Source organism: Aspergillus thermomutatus (assembly GCF_002237265.1).
Source record: "Aspergillus thermomutatus strain HMR AF 39 chromosome Unknown NODE_264, whole genome shotgun sequence".
In the NCBI taxonomy this organism is placed as follows: domain Eukaryota; kingdom Fungi; phylum Ascomycota; class Eurotiomycetes; order Eurotiales; family Aspergillaceae; genus Aspergillus; species Aspergillus thermomutatus.
In genome coordinates, this window is record NW_020798314.1 from 1 (window position 1) to 18,514 (window position 18,514).

Sequence of the window (18,514 nt, forward strand, 5' to 3'; positions counted from 1 at the left end):
TTTTTGATTTTTGATGTTGTTTTGGAGACATGGTGGTGGTTTGAATTGGTTGAGTATTGTGACCGCGTCTGAAACGCGTGAGGTGGCCCGCTCGCTTGGGTGGCCCGCTCGCTTGTGGATTACGTTAACTAAATCCGTTGGGAGGCTTAGTCATCGAGCCAGTGGCTGAGAGCTGCTCTGCTCTGGAACAATGATTTGCCGCAATCCGGTGACTCCTACGGCAAGCCAGAGGAACCAGCAGTGTTTTCTTTCTCTTGGCGCAACATGGACAATGAGCTGGACTGACCTCACTTGCGATTCATCAGGAACATACAGCACTACATAAGACACTTGATCTCACATTTCATTTGGCTCAAAAAACGTTGACTGCTTCTTGCTTCTTGCATCTTCCATTGCGAAATTTTATCAACAATCTTTCAATACTCTCTACGCAGTTGAACGGCGAATTGAAGGATACAAGTCGAAATTCCAGACTGTCGTGGTGCATCATTCACTTGCCTCAAAATCCTCATAGATTCGGGATTCGGGACCTTTTTCAGGCGTGACATCTGACGTGTGACTGCTCGTCAGCCAGGCCCTGAAGGTACGTGTCTGCTGCTACTCCTGCACGCGGCGCAATCAAATCATCCATACCGTATCTCTGTTTCGAACGCTCCGTTCATCATGTCCTTTCCGCCACCTCCAGGTCTCAAACAAACACCATCCTCGCTCCCCGCGCGGCCACCAGCACCCGCAAGCACAGCCGCCGCATCTTACCAACCTGCATATTCGGCCGCGCCCTCGTATGCTGCCCCAGCTGCCGGCAGCGGATATGGCGGGACTGGCCCTCGGACAGGCTATAATTCCTTCACAGCATTCCAGCCTCGTACCGTAGCTTCCAGTCAGCCTTATCGTACCAGCAGTCCGGCCGTCTCTACACCGCCCGCTACTGCGACTGGTTACTCGGCGCCGCCCGCTGCAAATTACGGTAGTTACTACTCTCAGACACAGCAAGCCTACCAGAGTGGACCCTCTTATTACGGCTCCGCTCAGTACAGTGACACCACCTATGGCCCGTCTGTCCCTCAGATTCAGAATCCGTTCTCCGCTACAGGGACGGGGAGGAGTTCCGGACGCAATGACTCCGGTCTAGATCCAGAGACAGAAGCTCAAATCGCGCAGTGGCAGAGCGCTTATGCCAACAAGGAGGAAGTCCCGGGAGGAGGCAAGGTAGCCGGTCGTCGCGAGGGAGCTACGGGAATGCCAGGTGGTTCCGTGGGAACCAACACACCGGCCAGTGCGACAGCGACGAGTACCCCCATACCTGTGTCGGGCCACCCAGAGCCATCTGCCAAGACCGTTGTGCGTTCCGGCGGCGGCCAGACCTGGACCGATCCGACACTGCTAGAATGGGATCCGGCGCATTTCCGACTCTTCGTGGGTAATCTCGCGGGCGAGGTGACCGACGACTCGTTGCTGAAAGCGTTTGCGAGATATTCATCCGTTCAGAAAGCGCGAGTCATTCGGGACAAGCGCACCCAAAAGAGCAAGGGTTATGGATTCGTCAGTTTCAGCAACGGCGATGACTACTTCGCGGCGGCTAGGGAGATGCAGGGCAAGTACATTGGCTCACATCCGATTTTGCTGCGACGGGCCACCACGGAGATCCGTCCGACGTCTAACACCAAGGGAGGGAAGAAGAACGCTGGCGGTAAAGGCGGAGGTCAAGCGGGGGGGAAGGTCAAGCACGACGGCGTCAAGAAGCCTGGCAAGACGAGGGGCGGACTGAAGATTCTAGGATGATGGCGCAGTGTCAATACAATTAATGATTCGTAAGACATGTCATTTTGCGTATATGTACTGATGGGCCATGAAATATAGTACAAATAACCGCCGCAAGTATTTTCAATCAATTGCATGATATACCCGACTCCAAGCGCCATTGCCCATTACTTTGGGACATGAAAACAAACCCCACCAAAACCAAGAGAATTAATCATCACGGAGCAACGCATGCACCATGCAATACCAATATCTATGAGCGACATAGATCAATGTGTAGAATACGCGCATCGTTTCGTTCCTCGGATCCCTTCGCTTCAGACTCGGCTTCATCGATTTCCGACTCAGAGCCTGTCAGGGCGACACGTACAGCACTCATAACCGAACGCTGACACTCTCATATCATCATCGACGTCGAGCCAAGTAGCGTGAGTTCATAAACAGACATGGCGTAGTATAGTTCAAGTTCAAATCGTAATGCATCAAGTCATGCACAGCATAGAAGGAAGACCGTCATCGTCATCGGCATCGTCATCGGCATAATCGGTGAACCCGACTGAGCGGAGTGAATGAGAGAAGTTTGTTTTATCCCTCCTCGCCGCCCTCCTCATCAACGGCCCGTTTCTTGGAGAAGAAGGAGACGTGGTTTTGCATGGCGTAGATGCCGAAGCCGGCGAGGGCGAGGATGATGAAGAGGATGATGATGATGATGGCGATGGTGATGTTTTTCTGGACCATTTTGTTTTTTGTTTCTTCCCGAGAGGAGTGGATATATATACGTGTGTGTATAAGAGGTCCAAGTTTGATGGTCGATACCTGATAGGCTCTCGTCACCGGGAATGTAAATGTAAATGTAGATGAAGGCCAACGAGACCCTTGAATCCCAGGGAAACGGAAAACCTCCGTAGCAAGGGGGTTGAGGAGGGAGATAAGAGAGATCAAGAAGGAATGGAGAATTCTTCGAGGGACTGATGTGCATGGCCGGGTAGTTTTAAGGGACGTGGCCCAGCCATGTTGATTTCCCTGTCAATGGAAGTATCAACTGTCGGTGGCTGGGCTCTTGGACATCGTGTAGTCTAGGTACCTCTGTAGATAGTCGGCTGCTATTCGTTGAGCATGTCGATCCTGATTGGGTTGAGGGTACTTAAGCTGTCGGGCTAGTTGTTAGGCTGACCAGGTACCAAGTACTTTGGGCCCAGCCTCCGCATTTATTGTGAGGTGGAATTGGAGGATTGACATGGACAATTGACAGAGAAAACTCATATCGTGGGCCAATACTCCGTATGTATTTTCCTATCAAGAAGATTGATGCTGTTGAAGGATCTTCTGTCTGGTAGGAAGATAATGTCTTTTCCCATGTATAAGGCCGGAGTCGGGCGCTTGTATCAGCCTTCATCAAGGGACTACTTTTGCTTTAAACTATGACTTTGAAAGCTGGAAGAAGCTCTTGTGCGACAATAGGGCCTGCACATCTGACAGAAGAAAAAGGGGTATATCCTAAGCTGGACTGAGGGGACTTAAGTGAGTACCAAACGTTTATACACGGAGCGGAATGGGATATTACATAGCTACATTGAGAACCTGGAGAACCACTTTGTCGGTTGTCCTGTGTGGGTCAGCTGTCAAATTTAATTTAGTTTGCGCCTTGTGAGCGCGATGCTTTATATTTCTATCCTAAGCTGCCTCTCGAGTTGCTGACTTGGCGAGCAACTTCGACCGACATCCACTGTGCAGGACTGCTCACACTCCTCGAATCGAATGCCTTATCAATCAGGCATCCGCATCACAGGATACAAAGCTAGCGTACTTCTTATTGGGAATGTCTTCTACGTCACTAACTATTCATATCGGTTCGATCAGCACCGATCAGATGCTTGGCACTTCTGCGAAATCAAGGGTCCCTGTTATGCATGGTCTGATTCAGCTTGAATTGCTGGGTTATTCTGAGTTGCTAACCTTGTGCCATTGGCAACTGGTTAACGGAATACTCGGGTTTCTCCAGATCCGCAAGTGATGATCTCATTGTGATCGGATCGCAGTTTGTCCCATTCCATCGATGAACTCAAACATGACCGGACCAGAAGACGCTGTACAATCGGACACTCGGCCTTTGCACTCTCCGATATGATGCTGCTCGCATCGGCATGAATCAGGTTGACGGACGTCTGACCATGCCGAGCTCGCGCATCTCACCAATAGCGATGTGACATTGAGCTTATTGATTCAACTGAGAGGTATGCACAATGTGCTCGGTCAATCCAGATCAGACATCCGGAGTAGACATTACATCGAAAACTCCCTGACGTAATTTGTTTTCTTTCACGGCCTTGCTCTACCTCTCTATGTCCGTCTCCAATATCACTGCCATTTCCCCAATTCCTCTCCCCTTCAATTCCAGTCGTTTATCCTAGATGCAAACTGATCTGCAACCTGCATCATGGACGCTGAACGCGCCGTCGAGCATCGAGTGGAAGAGAACGCTTCCTCGGAAGGCCAATCCTCTCATGACATGACTGCGCATTCTGCAGCTTCCCCAGCAGCTTCCAGCTCCGACACCCAAGAGTATTCTTCAGTCGACGATGAAAAATCGACTGAATTGGATGATGGCAGAAGTCCCACGTCAACTCGTGATGGGCAGTATGGCGATGACCACGTCAAACGTGTTCTCTCCCGTCGACAAACCAGCAATGGAAGTGAAGGCGCCGAGGATATGGCCCAGATCGCGAAGCTGATGTCTCGCATGTTTGGCAAGGAAAGGAAATCCGTTTCTGACGAGGAGAAAACCCGACACCTTGGTGTTATATGGAAGGGCTTGACAGTGAAAGGCATTGGCCTGGGAGCTGCCCTGCAGCCTACCAACGCCGATATCTTTCTTGCTGTGCCTAGATTCATCAAAGACTTCTTGACAAGAGGCAGGAAAGGAATCGGTGCGGGCCATCAGCCACTGCGGACTATACTCGACGACTTTACGGTGTGTCTTCTTGTAAAACTTTGATCAGGGCTCTGTCTGACCGTTCTCAGGGCTGCGTCAAACCAGGTGAGATGCTCCTGATCCTTGGACGGCCGGGGTCTGGATGCTCGACTTTTCTGAAGGTGATTGGCAATCAAAGGGCAGGGTATAAAAGCGTTGAAGGGGATGTACGCTATGGTGGTGCAGATGCTGAATTGATGGCCGACAAATACCGCTCCGAAGGTACAGTTGCCACTTTTTTCTCACTGCGAGGATACTGTCGCTGATCGAATCTGCAGTGTCCTACAACCCCGAAGATGATCTTCATTATGCAACTTTGACCGTCCGAGATACTCTGTTGTTCGCTCTCAAAACTCGCACTCCAGACAAAGCTTCGCGCATTCCAGGGGAGAGCCGAAAGGACTATCAAAACACATTTCTCTCTGCCATTGCCAAATTGTTCTGGATTGAGCATGCGCTCGGCACAAAAGTCGGCAACGAGCTCATCCGTGGTGTCTCAGGAGGAGAGAAAAAACGTGTATCTATCGCCGAGGCCATGATTACCAAAGCCAGTACGCAATGTTGGGACAATTCGACCAAAGGCCTTGATGCCAGTACAGCCCTGGAATATGTCCAGAGTCTGAGGACACTGACCGACATGGCGAATGTTTCCACGCTGGTAGCGCTCTACCAAGCCTCCGAGAATCTCTATAACCTGTTTGATAAAGTCATGCTGATCGAAGAGGGCAAGTGCGCATACTATGGAAGCGCTCAGCATGCAAAGGCCTATTTTGAACGCCTAGGTTTTGAATGTCCCCCGCGGTGGACCACCCCGGACTTTCTGACATCGGTCAGTGATCCGCACGCGCGGCGTGTCAAAAGTGGGTGGGAGGATCGAGTCCCGAGATCTGGGGAGGACTTTCGGAGAGTGTACCGCAAGAGTGATACTTACAGAGCTGCCCTGCAAGAGATTGACCAGTTCGAGAAAGAGTTGGAGACGCAGGAGCACGAACGTGAACAGGCGAGGAAGAAAATGCCCAAGAAGAACTACACCATTCCCTTCTATGAACAGGTCGTCGTGCTAACTCGTCGACAATTTCTGATCATGTACGGCGACAAACAGACCTTGGTCGGAAAATGGTCCATCCTCACCTTCCAAGCTTTAATCATAGGAAGCCTGTTCTACAATCTTCCGCCAACAAGGTTCGTTGATATGTCCTCTGAAGTATCACCTTCAAACTGATCTATGTCCTAGCGGAGGTGTATTCACCCGAGGAGGCGTCATGTTCTTCATTCTCCTCTTCAATGCTTTACTCGCAATGGCAGAACTTACAGCATCTTTTGAAAGTCGACCAATCATGCTGAAGCACAAAAGCTTGTACGGCTCATTTTCTGCAGAATACAGTAGCAGACTGACTCTTTCAGCTCCTTCTATCGCCCGTCCGCCTACGCTCTAGCCCAGGTGGTTGTTGACGTTCCATTGGTCTTCATTCAGGTCACTCTTTTCGAGTTGGTTGTATACTTGTATGCGTCCTTGCCAAGCTTCGTGTCATGCAATTTGATGCTAACTGTTTTCTTGAAGTATGGCAAATCTCTCTCGGACGCCGTCCCAATTCTTTATTCAGTTTCTCTTCATTTTCATTCTCACAATGACGATGTATTCTTTCTTCCGAGCTCTCGGAGCAGTGTGTACTTCTCTTGACGTCGGTATGTGCCACTGTGCTTTCCTCGACGGAACCTTCTTGCTAATTGAGCAGCTACTCGTCTTACCGGAGTTGCCATACAAGCATTGGTTGTTTATACAGGTAGGATGACATTCTCTCGAAATGACACCATTTCTCATCCGTCAACCTAGGTTATCTCATCCCACCATGGAAGATGCATCCATGGCTCAAATGGCTGATCTGGATAAATCCCGTTCAATATGCGTTTGAAGCTGTCATGTCCAATGAATTTTACAACCTCAACATTCAGTGCGTAACTCCAAATATTGTACCAGATGGCCCCAATGCGCAGCTCGGTCACCAAAGCTGCGCGATCCAGGGAAACAGTCCGGACCAGCTAGTTGTTCGAGGTTCGAATTACATCGAGTCTGCTTTCACATACACTCGGTCTCATCTATGGCGAAACTTTGGCATCATCATCGCATGGTTCGTTTTCTTCGTCGCCTTGACAATGTTCGGTACGGAGTTGCAGAAACCCAACAAAGGCGGCAGCTCAGTTACAATTTTTAAGAGAAACGAAGCGCCAAAGGATGTGGAGGAAGCAGTGAAAAATAAAGAACTGCCTGAGGATGTTGAATCGGGAGAGAAAGAGAATGCTGCCAACACTCCCCAGAATGCCGAATCAGGAGATGGCAGTGAAGTCAAAGACATCGCTCAAAGCACGTCTATCTTCACTTGGCAAGATGTCAACTACACCATCCCTTATAAAGGCGGACAGAGGAAGCTTCTGCAAGGCGTACAGGGATATGTTAAACCCGGTCGCCTTACTGCCTTGATGGGGGCTTCCGGAGCAGGGTCAGTCATGCCCATCACTACTTCGAAATCAAATTAGCTAACACAGGTCATTACAGAAAAACCACTCTGCTGAATACTCTGGCACAGCGGGTCAACTTTGGTGTCGTCACCGGTACCTTTTTAGTAGATGGAAAGTAGGTCTTACTGCCACGGTTCGCATCCATGGGCGTCACTTACCGTTTTAGGCCACTTCCTAAGAGTTTCCAAAGAGCAACTGGTTTTGCTGAACAAATGGATATCCATGAGCCCACCGCAACTGTTCGGGAGTCTCTTCGTTTCTCTGCGCTTTTGCGGCAGCCTAAAGAGGTCCCTATTGAGGAGAAGTACGACTATTGCGAGAAGATAATTGACCTACTTGAGATGCGCCCCATTGCCGGTGCAACTGTGGGATCTGGAGGGGCAGGCCTGAACCCCGAACAACGCAAGCGGCTCACCATTGCCGTGGAGCTGGCAAGTAAGCCTGAACTGCTGCTCTTCCTTGATGAACCTACGAGTGGCCTCGATTCGCTTGCCGCGTTCAACATTGTCCGGTTCCTTCGACGGCTTGCGGATGCTGGGCAAGCGATTCTTTGCACGATCCACCAGCCGTCTGCGGTACTATTCGAAGAGTTTGATGACCTCCTGCTGTTGCAGAGCGGAGGTAGGGTTGTGTACAACGGAGAACTGGGACAGGACTCGAAGAATCTCATTGAGTATTTTGAGTCGAATGGTGCTAAGAAGTGTCCGCCTCATGCGAACCCTGCCGAAGTATGTCTTATGCCTTGTCCTCTAAGCTCCAACTGACATAGTTCCAGTATATGCTCGACGTCATTGGCGCCGGCAATCCGGACTACAAGGGAAAGGACTGGGGAGACGTTTGGGCCCAGTCTCCTCAATGTAAACAACTGGCCGAAGACATTGAGAAAATCATTGACTCCCGCCGCAATAGCGAAGACAGACAGGACAAAGACGACGACCGGGAATATGCAATGCCCATCTGGACCCAGATCGTGACTGTCACCAAGCGGGCGTTCGTCGCATACTGGAGATCTCCAGAGTATACTCTTGTAAGTGTGTAGTCTCTTCGTCGGAGAGTTGATTCTAACAGCTACAGGGCAAATTCCTCCTCCACATCTTCACCGGACTCTTCAACACGTTTACATTCTGGCATCTGGGAAATAGCTACATCGACATGCAATCGCGGCTGTTCTCGATTTTCATGACTCTCACCATCTCTCCGCCCCTGATCCAGCAGCTGCAGCCCAGATTCCTGCACTTTCGGAACCTCTACCAATCCCGCGAGGCCAACTCGAAGATCTATTCATGGACCGCGATGGTCACCAGCGCCATCCTCCCCGAGCTCCCCTACTCCATCGTCGCAGGATCCATCTACTTCAACTGCTGGTAAACTCAACCCTCCCTTCCACTCAGCCCCAGCCATCTCTCACAACACTGACACAACCCAGGTACTGGGGCATCTGGTTCCCCCGCGACTCCTTCAGCGCCGGCTATACCTGGATGCTCCTCATGGTCTTCGAGCTCTACTACGTCAGCTTCGGCCAGTTCATCGCCGCCCTTTCCCCCAACGAGCTCTTCGCCTCCCTCCTCGTCCCCTGCTTCTTCACCTTCGTCGTCGCCTTCTGCGGCGTCGTCGTCCCTTACGCCGCTATGCCCCACTTCTGGCGGTCCTGGATGTACTGGCTCACCCCCTTCCATTACCTGGTGGAAGGCTTCCTCGGCGTCCTCACGCATAATGTCCCCGTCCGCTGCGTCAGCAGGGAGATGACCTCGTTCTCGCCGCCAGCGGGCCAGACGTGTCAGGGCTACGCGGGGGCCTTTGCGAGACAGGCAGGCGGGTACGTGGAAGACGCAGCGGGCGGGCTATGCTCGTACTGCCCGTATTCCATCGGTGATGCATTTGTACGTTCTCCTCCTTCCTCTCCCCCCCGCACTCCGTGTCCTGTGGCATGACTAATAGTCCCATTTTCCAGGCGGCGGGATTCAACGTCTTCTACTCGCACAAGTGGCGCGACTACGTAAGTTATCTCCGCTCTTGTTCGAAGCGAATGATCGAAGCTGACAAAAGCAGGGGATCTTCTGGGCTTTCACCATGTTCAATTTCGTGGCGGTGTACTTCTTCTCCTGGCTTTATCTCCATGGCGTGGGGGATTTGAAGCGGTTGATCAGTGCGCGGAAGACGAAGAAGAGTGTACAGTAATACCAGAGCCACAACCAAGGACGGCACTGGGGTGTTCTTTTCTGCTCAGTTCTCAGTACTCATGTATTATGATCTAGATATCCAAGGATTGCAATCGTTCCTTGCGGCAATTGAAGATGAGCGTCGTACTCTGTAGTATATATCATTCCCAGTATTTGTACAGTCATATAAGAGCCCAACATGCATACGCCATTGCAAGGATACCTCCCGATGCCTAAAGGCTGATGGCGGCGCCTACTCCGTATGATGAGATTAACTATGCCCCAGAGCTAGGCGGGGCCGTTCCGGGCTGACTAGCCAAATTCGAGACCGTAAGAGACTGATGACTGTGCGGATGCCACGTATTCGACGCAGCGGCCGACTGATTTGCAGCCGCAGCGTGGCCGCCCTCTGCACCATTCATTAATCGAGGACGCTTGGCGTGGGGACCTGCTTGCGGACTCTGGAGATAAGGCGAGGTGTTCTGGCTGGATGGGGCCGAGGCGCCGCCGGTATGCGAGGACGATTGGTCCGGGCTCGAGGCGTGGGCGGCGCCAGGAGCGGGCTGCAGGGCTCGCTGCCTGGGGTGAGCAGACGTAGTTACAGATGCAGGTGCAGAAGCAGGTGCAGAAGCAGGCGGCTCATCTGTCGCACGGGGTTTGGTGTCCGTACTGCGGCGATCGTCGAGCGGAGGATTACCGTACCCGACGCCGACACGACCCATGCTCTTGTCGTGCATGACAACCCGCTTCCACTTGGCAACGACGCTATCGTAGTCCCACCGAGGCGAATTGGGGCTGATCTGGCTTTCCTTAGCATCTAGCTCCCGCGCAACAGCGGGCGGGAGGGGCAGGGTATCAGGCGGGAAGAGGGCGAATTCTCGGGGCCATTGGCAGGAACCCAGCTTCTCTACCTGCGCGCGTAGCTGGTTGGCTTCCTGCTGGACGCGAGCGAGCTGTTCGTCCAATATTTTCCGTTTCTCCACCTCGCGGGCGAACGCGCGGGTAATCTCAAGATGCCATCCCTCTAGTCGAGTCTCCGGTGGTAGCGAGGCCCAGTGCTTGAATGCCAGCTCGAGATGTCTTAGGCTCATGTCTTCATGTTGCTGTGCGCTGCGGCTGATCATGTTAGCGTCCAGGCCAAGTCCGGGCCTCCCGGGATGAGAGCTGTTCGCGGATTCCGCGGACAGCTGATCGGATTGCCACTGGTCAATCTTCGCTCGGATTGCCTGTCGTACAATATCAAGATGTTCTACCCCAGGAGGTTTCAGCGGAAAAGATGACGGCGACGGGAACGGATTGGTGGAGAAGAGACTGGGAGGTGGGGGCAGCAGCTGAAGGCAGAGCGAGGGGAATGTCTCCGACTGAACATCGAAATCGAACGGTGAAAGCCGAGGTCGCATCCTGGAACTACTGTGCGCATTGTTGTTAGCAAGGTCTTATTCGATTTTCCGGCACATTCTTAACCCGCAGGGACCGAGTGGTGATGGTGGAACGATAAACAGGGGACGCACGTTGCAGCTTTGATATTATCCAGAACCTCCCGCAGAGCCAGCTCCAACGCCCTCATTGTATCCGGATCCTTGGCGCTGGCACCCCTACTCGCGTAGTCCGGAAGATGCATCGACCCCGTTCGAGGCTGCGAGGCCGCGAACCGCGACCCCTCCTGCGTCTGGCCCGGACTGGGAATGTCATTGATGACACCGGTCGCATGCCACGTGGGCGTGTTAAACATCATCCTGATCGCGCCCTCGCGCGGCTTTGCGCCGTGTTCTGCGCCTGCGAAGTGCTCCGACGGGCCCTTGCCCATGGCCCGTTCAGGAGTATCCCGTTTGCCGGAGGATGTGCGAGCCTGCCGTCTGGTGATGCCGCTTCGAATGCGCCGAATCTCCTCAACATCGTGGATCCCGTCGGGCTTTTTCTTAAAGAGAAATTGGTCCAGGTGCCGGCCGAGGGACGACGATGTGAAGGCCTGATGACAGTACTGGCATTTCCGGTCCTTGACGGAAGCCGGATTCTTGGATTGGCCGGCCGACTGGGATTGATTGTCTTCGCCTCCACCAGGAGAGTTTTCTGGGGTGTCGTTCGGACGAGAGGGTGTGGTTTCCACCATTGTTTCACAAAAGCGCAAAAAATTCAAGTTACTGGCGAACGTGGAGTCGCGGTGAAACCGGAAACGCGTTGACGAGATCGCAACCGAGGGAAGCTCTGCAGCTCAATGCATGAAAGAGGAAAGCCCGCGCTTGTGGTTCACAAGTGAAACAATGAAGAGCGGAGACTCAGATCGAAGTGAGGGACGTGACAAACCTGCAAGTATGGGAGAAGATGGCTGAGTTGGGCCGAGCAAAGGGGAAAAAAAACAAAGAGGAAGCAAGGAAGAAGAAGACGAGAAAGTGAACGTGACGATCGACGAGCGCCAAGCTTTGCTGTGGGGAACTTCGAGTCCGCGTCATTTGCTCCGAGGTCTATGCAGTTCACAGAGAATACTAGCTCTCATTCAACAATGGCTTTCTGATTGAAGGTCAAGGCATTTGGACAGGCTAGCTGCTACCATGACTCGAAAGAATGGGCCACATCGATGTCATGGCTGCTATTGATGATTCCAACTCCGCGTCTAATAACAATAACAACAACCAGCTGAACGCGCATCAATCAAACTAGACCAGCCTAGACTAGATATGTTGACAACCCTATTCCGCCGCCTCTTTGACCTTTTCACCGATATACTCAGCTAGTGTCAGCATCTTCTCCTCCTGGAATCGCCGTCCGACGATCTGAAGCCCAGCCGGCGCGCCGTGGTAGATGTCGGCATCATCTGAGAAAGAGTTAGCAGATCATCTCGAGAATCGACTTTAGTGAATCGACAAGATGAACTCACAATCCTCATAAGTTTGCCTATCCACCTCGCTCAGGAAGTCATTTCGTGGTTGGGACACGTCAATTGTTTTGTCTGCGCGGGTCACCGGGAACACGACGCTGGTGTAGTCCAGCAGATTCACGAATGCTGTATAACCAATATGACGATATTGCTGAGGGATCACGGCCGCGTGTGGTGCACACGGACAGATGAGTCCATCCACCGGCCGTCCGGTCCCTGTCAGTTCAGCAGTACTATTCCAGTATTCCATATAAAGCTTTTGATATTCTCGCTTCTTGACATTCAACGCTGCAACTTCCAGAGCTGTCTTGTGAGTGAGTTCAGTCTTGACCAAGATTTGTGGAGCGGGTTCTTCTCCAGATAGTCCAAAGTGATACTCGACATCTGCTCCACCGTCAGAGGTGAAAGCTTGGCCCTGTCAACGTCAGTATACTTAGACCAAGAAAAGAGGACAATGGAGGAAACATACGGTCAAGTCGACTGCGATACTGTGAGATGGCGGTTTCCATTCAATGACCTGATATCCAACTTTGTCAGCTTGACATTGGCCAATGCCACGACTATAATTCTCGTACCTTGTGTCCGAGCTTTTTCAGCGTCTCCTCTACAATATTCATAGCCCGTGCAATAGGAGGGTGGGGCTTGACCATCCCGTCGTCGTGCATAACAGCAAAAGCAAGCTTGGAAGGATCGGCTGCTGACTGGTGAACCAGAGCCCCGACCTCTCGTTCAATATCTTCACGCCAGGGTACCTCGAGCACCAACGGATCATGGAACCAGGGCTCTTGGCTGAGTACAGCCTTAAAAAGCAGTCTCAGAGAGCGCGCTGTTGTTGCCAGCGGACCGATAACGGACAGGATGGTATTTTGGCCGTCCATGGAGTTTGCGGCACCCTCGTAGGGTACCCTGCCAGACGAGGGACGTATTCCGTAGAGGCCATTAAATACAGCCGGTATACGGATGCTACCGCCAATATCAGTGCCAAACCCTCCAGGAGACGCTCTGAGGGCGATAAGCGCGCCTTCTCCGCCCGAGCTTCCTCCACACGACAGGAGTCGGTTCTGCGGGTTTGTTGTATACTTGATGATGTGGTTGACTGTTTCTCCTGCCATCAGAGTCGCTGGCACACTTGTCTTGCAATACAGCACAGCGCCGAGATTGCGAAGCTCCCTGACAAGCTCGCTTTCAAACACGCCTCTTCTTGGATCTTCCTTTTTGCCCTGGAACGTACCGATCCAGCCGACATATCCCATCGTCGTCTCCACGCCTCGCACATGAAACTGGTCCTTCAGACTGACCGGAAGACCGTGAAGAGGCCCAACAGGCTTCTTATACTCTGCGAAATACGCATCGAGTCTTTTGGCGTCTTCAATAGCTGCCTCGAAGAATACTTCATGCAGACAGTTCACCTGGACACTGTCAACAACCGGCAAACAATATAGTTACTGGCAGACATACAAGCTGGTGCGCCAGAGCAGCCCTATGGCAAAATGCCTCCGTTACCTCAACGGCGGTCCAGTTACCAGACGTCGTCTGCTCTGCGATACCCACGGCATCGTTTCCGGTAATCTCTAGCTCTCGAGGACTCAAGAACTGCTCAATATAACCAGTAACATCCCGCAGTTCGGATGGTGATGGGACCGGTGTCTGAATCCTCCACTTGGCGGGAATTGCATCGAGGATGGACTGGCGTTTGGCATCAGCCAAGGACGTCCAGTCTGCAGTCATTGTGACTTAATAACTGACTTAACAGCTTCGTTCGTACAAACTTCACGGAATACAAATGAGGAGTGGGGTAGTAGAAGGGATATCCGTAGGGAGGGAGTGTCCAACTTAAATCGGGTGCAGGTAGTTGGAGAATGGGGTCATCTTCCTTATCTTAGGCATCAGGAAACTTCATTATCTTTTCCTGACTAGGCAGGTCGAGAGAAGTGCCCTGGTTTGAGATCTGTGAAGATAGCCGAGGGCGTTGATGATTATGCGGAATCTCGTCCAGCTTAGTCGCAGCGGGGCACGCGGGGGAGCTTATCTATCCAGTCATCTCCAACGCTCAACTCGTATTCTTTTTCTCCAACAGGCATATACGGTTGGAGAACCATCGGGTGTAAGCCCGTGGAGTAGTTGGAGTCTTACGGAACATATAGCATAGTGAATAAGCACTATTCGGCTTCGAAGAAATTCATCAGTAATGTTGGTAGGAGGCTAGTAGGCCTGACGAACCTCTGTCTTTCCCCGCAATGGGTATCCGAACAACTGAATTGTCGAGCTTCAAGAAGAGACTCTCGTAAGAATGAAGTCTTTATCCTCAGCAACTATTTAGTGGTTCAATATATTCTTTCAATGTCTTGAGCTTCCGCACTGTCCGTCTTGTAGAAGCCTGCTATAATAATCTCCCAATCACTGGTTCCTATACCAGATTTCACTCCGCTGTGCAAGCTCGCAAGCAGTAATATAGATCCAATCCCATGAAACGCACCAGAGTCCGAGCTCGAGTAGTCGACAAATCATCATTGGGACACAGTCGGAAGAGACGGGGTCGATAAAGGGCAGCCTTTAATAAAGTCGAACTGGACGGAGATTCTCCTGGTTAGCAGAATGGATCTGACCAGCTTTGCCCTCACTGGAGCACATGACTCTCGTTTCTGACTGGCATATAGCCTATAGAGATAATCCTGAGGGGATATCATAGAATTTGAGATATCAGATCGTCAGCCATGAGAGTCAGTCGCAGACATTTGTCGGACGTTCAAATTTACTCGCTTGCCGGCCATCCAGCCCTTCCATTTGCCAAATGATGCCTCATTAGATCTGTCGGAGGTACACCATGGCCAATCAGCCAACCAATCCGGGCAAGTGCCAGGGACAATTTTCGGTACTGCGTGCCAAGCAAAGCGAGAGGTGCCATCCATGTACACGGCATCCCCCGAGCGAAGACGGATGATCTCACAACCAGTCCCATCGTCATGGCTGATCAGGAAGAGGCCATCGCAGCCGAAACTGATGCTGATCAGGCCCGCATCGCACTCCTCACTGACATCCCGATGGGGGCTCAGAGTGTCCCCAGGGGAATAAACATTCAATATGGCCGCCTCAGCTTTTGTTTGGGAAAAGGCTGCCTGCAGTAGATTGGCAATATCAGCAGGGAATGAAGGTGGGGTTCCCGAGGGATATTCTTTAGCAGTCCAGTCATATTGACCACCAAGTGTCACCCAGCGCAGCTTCTTGGTGAGTATTTGCTGAACAGTAACCGGTTTGTGGACTTGCGGATCTTTGGGAAATAGGACTCTAGACTGGTCGTCTTCAAAGAAAGAGACAATCCGTGGTACTGTGGAGCCATCTTCAGGTGGGGACACGGTGGTGTTGGTTTGAATTGCAGCTTGACCAGGGTAGGTGACCTCGTAATGCAGGTGAAGATTGGTCTGATGCTCCGGATTTGATAGATCTCGATGGAACAACCGAGAGAGTAACTCTATTTGAACGGCAGGAGGGAATATGGAAGGGACCATTTGCAAACCTACCACATGTTAGGAGTCGATTGCTCTGCTTCTTGATTTCGCTTGCCTTCAAGGAGACCAGGGCTGAGATATGCTAACCGGAAACGGATTTGTGTGTATAGACAGGTATATTCTTAGAAAGAGAGTCCTCATGCTCTCCGGCGAACTGCTGGAAAATCGGACGAAGGTCATGACTCGATACCCAATGCGACAAAGATATATTGTCTGGAAGATCATTAGGATCCAGAGCCTTTAGGTCAATGATCGTCCCATCCGTGTCAATCTCAGAAAGGGTGGTCCTTTGGAAAGACTTGTAGCGTTGTCGGATTGCCTCAGGGGGGCGTTCATGAGCATTGAGCTCTTTGATATGAGGCATCGTGCTGTGCAAACTGCGGGGATAAGCTTTAGAAGTATAAACGCTGAGTCAATATAGTGATCGCCAAGGATCGAAGCTATCTCGCGATGCTTTTCACCTTAAAAGTGGATTCATCTCATAATAATCAAGTAGCCAATCCGCAATTTGGATAATCGATCGTATAAGCTCTGATATTCCCCATCATCCAGTCAGTGTCGCTGTTCGAACCAAAGAGGAAAATGAAAGAAAAAAAGAACCATCACGGAACGCGCTCACCGCCTTTGTCGCGTGGGAATCGATTGTTTGTGTACATCCATTCATTATTCTTGTTTGACCGCCTTTGTCTCCCCACCAAAAGCAGGGACGAAAATAACAAGAAGACTCGTTCAATTCAAGGTTACTCGACTCGACGATCGGATCAACAAATCTTCGGACGCACGTCTATCATCGATTTCGGTCGAGCGTGATCCTTGGATGATCCTGTGCGGTGTCTAACTCGGAATCGGTCAGCTCTCTCCCTAGCTTTGGAGTTTCGATTCATCCCTATCCGCCCCTCCTCGCAGAATTAACGTCGATTGAAACCCCCTCTTGTTCCTCCTTCTCCAAGCGATCTAGTGGACACTGTGCATTTAATGCTGTTGGACTCCACTTACGAGTAATCTTGACCAGCAGTCAGCTCGTAATTCTACCCATCCTACGAGCAAAAGTCGATTGATACGTTTGATTGAGAATCCCTGGTAAAGGGACAGATATCATGGAGAATTATCAGAAGATTGAGAAAATCGGAGAAGGTATGTACTATGGCCTAGATTTCGCATCTTTACTATGCTATTTCGCGTACATTTCCTACAATCATCACTCCGGAAATAGTCAAGCTAACCTGCTATTCCCATGGCTAGGGACCTACGGTGTCGTCTACAAGGCCCGTGAACTCACCCATCCCAACCGTATTGTTGCCCTGAAGAAGATCCGACTTGAGGCAGAAGATGAAGGTGTTCCGAGCACTGCCATTCGTGAGATTTCCCTTCTCAAGGAGATGAACGATCCGAATATTGTACGGCTTCTGAACATTGTCCATGCCGATGGCCACAAACTCTATCTTGTTTTTGAGTTCCTCGATCTCGATCTCAAGAAGTATATGGAGGCTCTTCCTGTTAGCGAGGGTGGACGTGGAAAGGCGTTGCCCGAAGGTTCTGCGTTGAGCAAGAACATGGGACTCGGAGATGCTATGGTCAAGAAGTTCATGGCCCAGTTGGTGGAAGGAATTCGTTATTGCCACAGCCATCGGATTCTGCATCGTGATCTCAAGCCTCAAAACCTGCTCATTGACCGTGATGGTAATCTGAAATTGGCCGACTTTGGTCTGGCAAGAGCATTCGGTGTCCCCCTGAGAACCTACACACACGAGGTGAGGCCAATGGACCCTATTAACTGTCATTCAAGCGTAGAATACTTATATGGCGTTCCAGGTTGTGACACTCTGGTACCGATCTCCCGAAATCCTGCTCGGTGGCCGTCAATACTCTACTGGCGTCGATATGTGGTCTGCTGGCGCTATCTTCGCCGAAATGTGCACACGCAAGCCATTGTTCCCTGGTGATTCCGAGATTGACGAGATTTTCAAGATCTTCAGGTAAGCCCATTCATTGTAGCAATTTGTGTATCGATGATCAATTATTGACTCACGTCTCGCACCGGCAGACTCCTTGGTACTCCTGACGAAACCGCCTGGCCTGGCGTCACCTCATTTCCTGACTACAAACCAACATTCCCCAAGTGGAAGCGTCAAGAACCCCGTACACTTGTCCCTGGCCTGGAGGAGGATGGTCTTGACCTTTTGGAGGCTCTACTAGAGTACGATCCCGCCCGTCGAATTTCCGCCAAACAGGCCTGCATGCACCCATATTTCGCACATGGTACCGCTTACTACTCAGGTCGCGGCCGGAGAAATGGATATCACTAACTGAAGACTTGTCACGACTTTTACTCTTTCTTCTGTAATGTATGTATGCATGAGAGGCTGACAGACGCCGAAAACACTGGAAGCCGCTAGCAAGCAGCTGACCTCGCTGACCCAGTCATCCTGCCGGTCTGTGACTCGTTACCAATGTGTCGGGCCCTGTCTCTCTCTCTTTTCTTCTTATCTTTTTTTTTATTGTCTGCAATTGTTGTCTACGGCGTTACTTCGGTGTGATAAGGCAGGAAAGACGTTAGGTTACTGGATATTTCATGGACCATTTTTCCATTTCGCAGAAGCATACATGCTACATACCCGCTTCAGTATTTTGTATCTCCTGCGTTAATCGTGTGGAATGATACTCGGGACTTGTGTCATCAATTGCACAGGTGGCTTCCGTAACTGGTAGTGCTTACCAAGATGAC

General features: G+C 51.2%; 6 protein-coding genes across 6 annotated transcripts; 3 read left to right on the top strand and 3 right to left on the bottom strand.

The window, feature by feature from the left end:
• Positions 1-663: 663 nt before the first annotated feature.
• Positions 664-1,782, top strand: CDV56_100216 (RNP domain protein; the record flags this gene model as incomplete). Its single annotated transcript, XM_026753835.1, has 1 exon — positions 664-1,782. The coding sequence occupies one exon, from the start codon at positions 664-666 to the stop codon at positions 1,780-1,782; it is 1,119 nt and encodes a 372-aa protein (XP_026610942.1).
• A 2,416-nt stretch (positions 1,783-4,198) lies between these two features.
• On the top strand, positions 4,199-9,427 carry CDV56_100837 (putative ABC transporter; the record flags this gene model as incomplete). The annotated part of the gene is made up of 15 exons (XM_026754456.1): positions 4,199-4,732; positions 4,783-4,954; positions 5,011-5,914; positions 5,967-6,089; positions 6,137-6,235; positions 6,294-6,418; positions 6,469-6,516; positions 6,567-7,230; positions 7,287-7,364; positions 7,416-7,977; positions 8,025-8,276; positions 8,324-8,613; positions 8,676-9,129; positions 9,201-9,245; positions 9,299-9,427. 15 exons carry the CDS (start codon positions 4,199-4,201, stop codon positions 9,425-9,427), a joined length of 4,479 nt encoding a protein of 1,492 aa, XP_026610943.1.
• Positions 9,428-9,683: 256 nt separating this feature from the next.
• Positions 9,684-11,518, bottom strand: CDV56_101664 (uncharacterized protein; the record flags this gene model as incomplete). The annotated part of the gene is made up of 2 exons (XM_026755283.1): positions 9,684-10,818; positions 10,920-11,518. The coding sequence occupies 2 exons, from the start codon at positions 11,516-11,518 to the stop codon at positions 9,684-9,686; spliced, it is 1,734 nt and encodes a 577-aa protein (XP_026610944.1).
• Positions 11,519-12,095: 577 nt separating this feature from the next.
• Positions 12,096-14,011, bottom strand: gmdA (putative general amidase GmdA; the record flags this gene model as incomplete). The annotated part of the gene is made up of 5 exons (XM_026755605.1): positions 12,096-12,220; positions 12,284-12,698; positions 12,753-12,800; positions 12,859-13,692; positions 13,742-14,011. 5 exons carry the CDS (start codon positions 14,009-14,011, stop codon positions 12,096-12,098), a joined length of 1,692 nt encoding a protein of 563 aa, XP_026610945.1.
• A 980-nt stretch (positions 14,012-14,991) lies between these two features.
• On the bottom strand, positions 14,992-16,153 carry alkB (oxidoreductase, 2OG-Fe(II) oxygenase family; the record flags this gene model as incomplete). The annotated part of the gene is made up of 2 exons (XM_026756004.1): positions 14,992-15,797; positions 15,877-16,153. The coding sequence occupies 2 exons, from the start codon at positions 16,151-16,153 to the stop codon at positions 14,992-14,994; spliced, it is 1,083 nt and encodes a 360-aa protein (XP_026610946.1).
• A 733-nt stretch (positions 16,154-16,886) lies between these two features.
• nimX (cyclin-dependent serine/threonine-protein kinase CDC28) lies at positions 16,887-18,095 on the top strand (the record flags this gene model as incomplete). The annotated part of the gene is made up of 4 exons (XM_026756245.1): positions 16,887-16,923; positions 17,032-17,540; positions 17,602-17,765; positions 17,834-18,095. 4 exons carry the CDS (start codon positions 16,887-16,889, stop codon positions 18,093-18,095), a joined length of 972 nt encoding a protein of 323 aa, XP_026610947.1.
• Between the last annotated feature and the right edge of the window lie 419 nt (positions 18,096-18,514).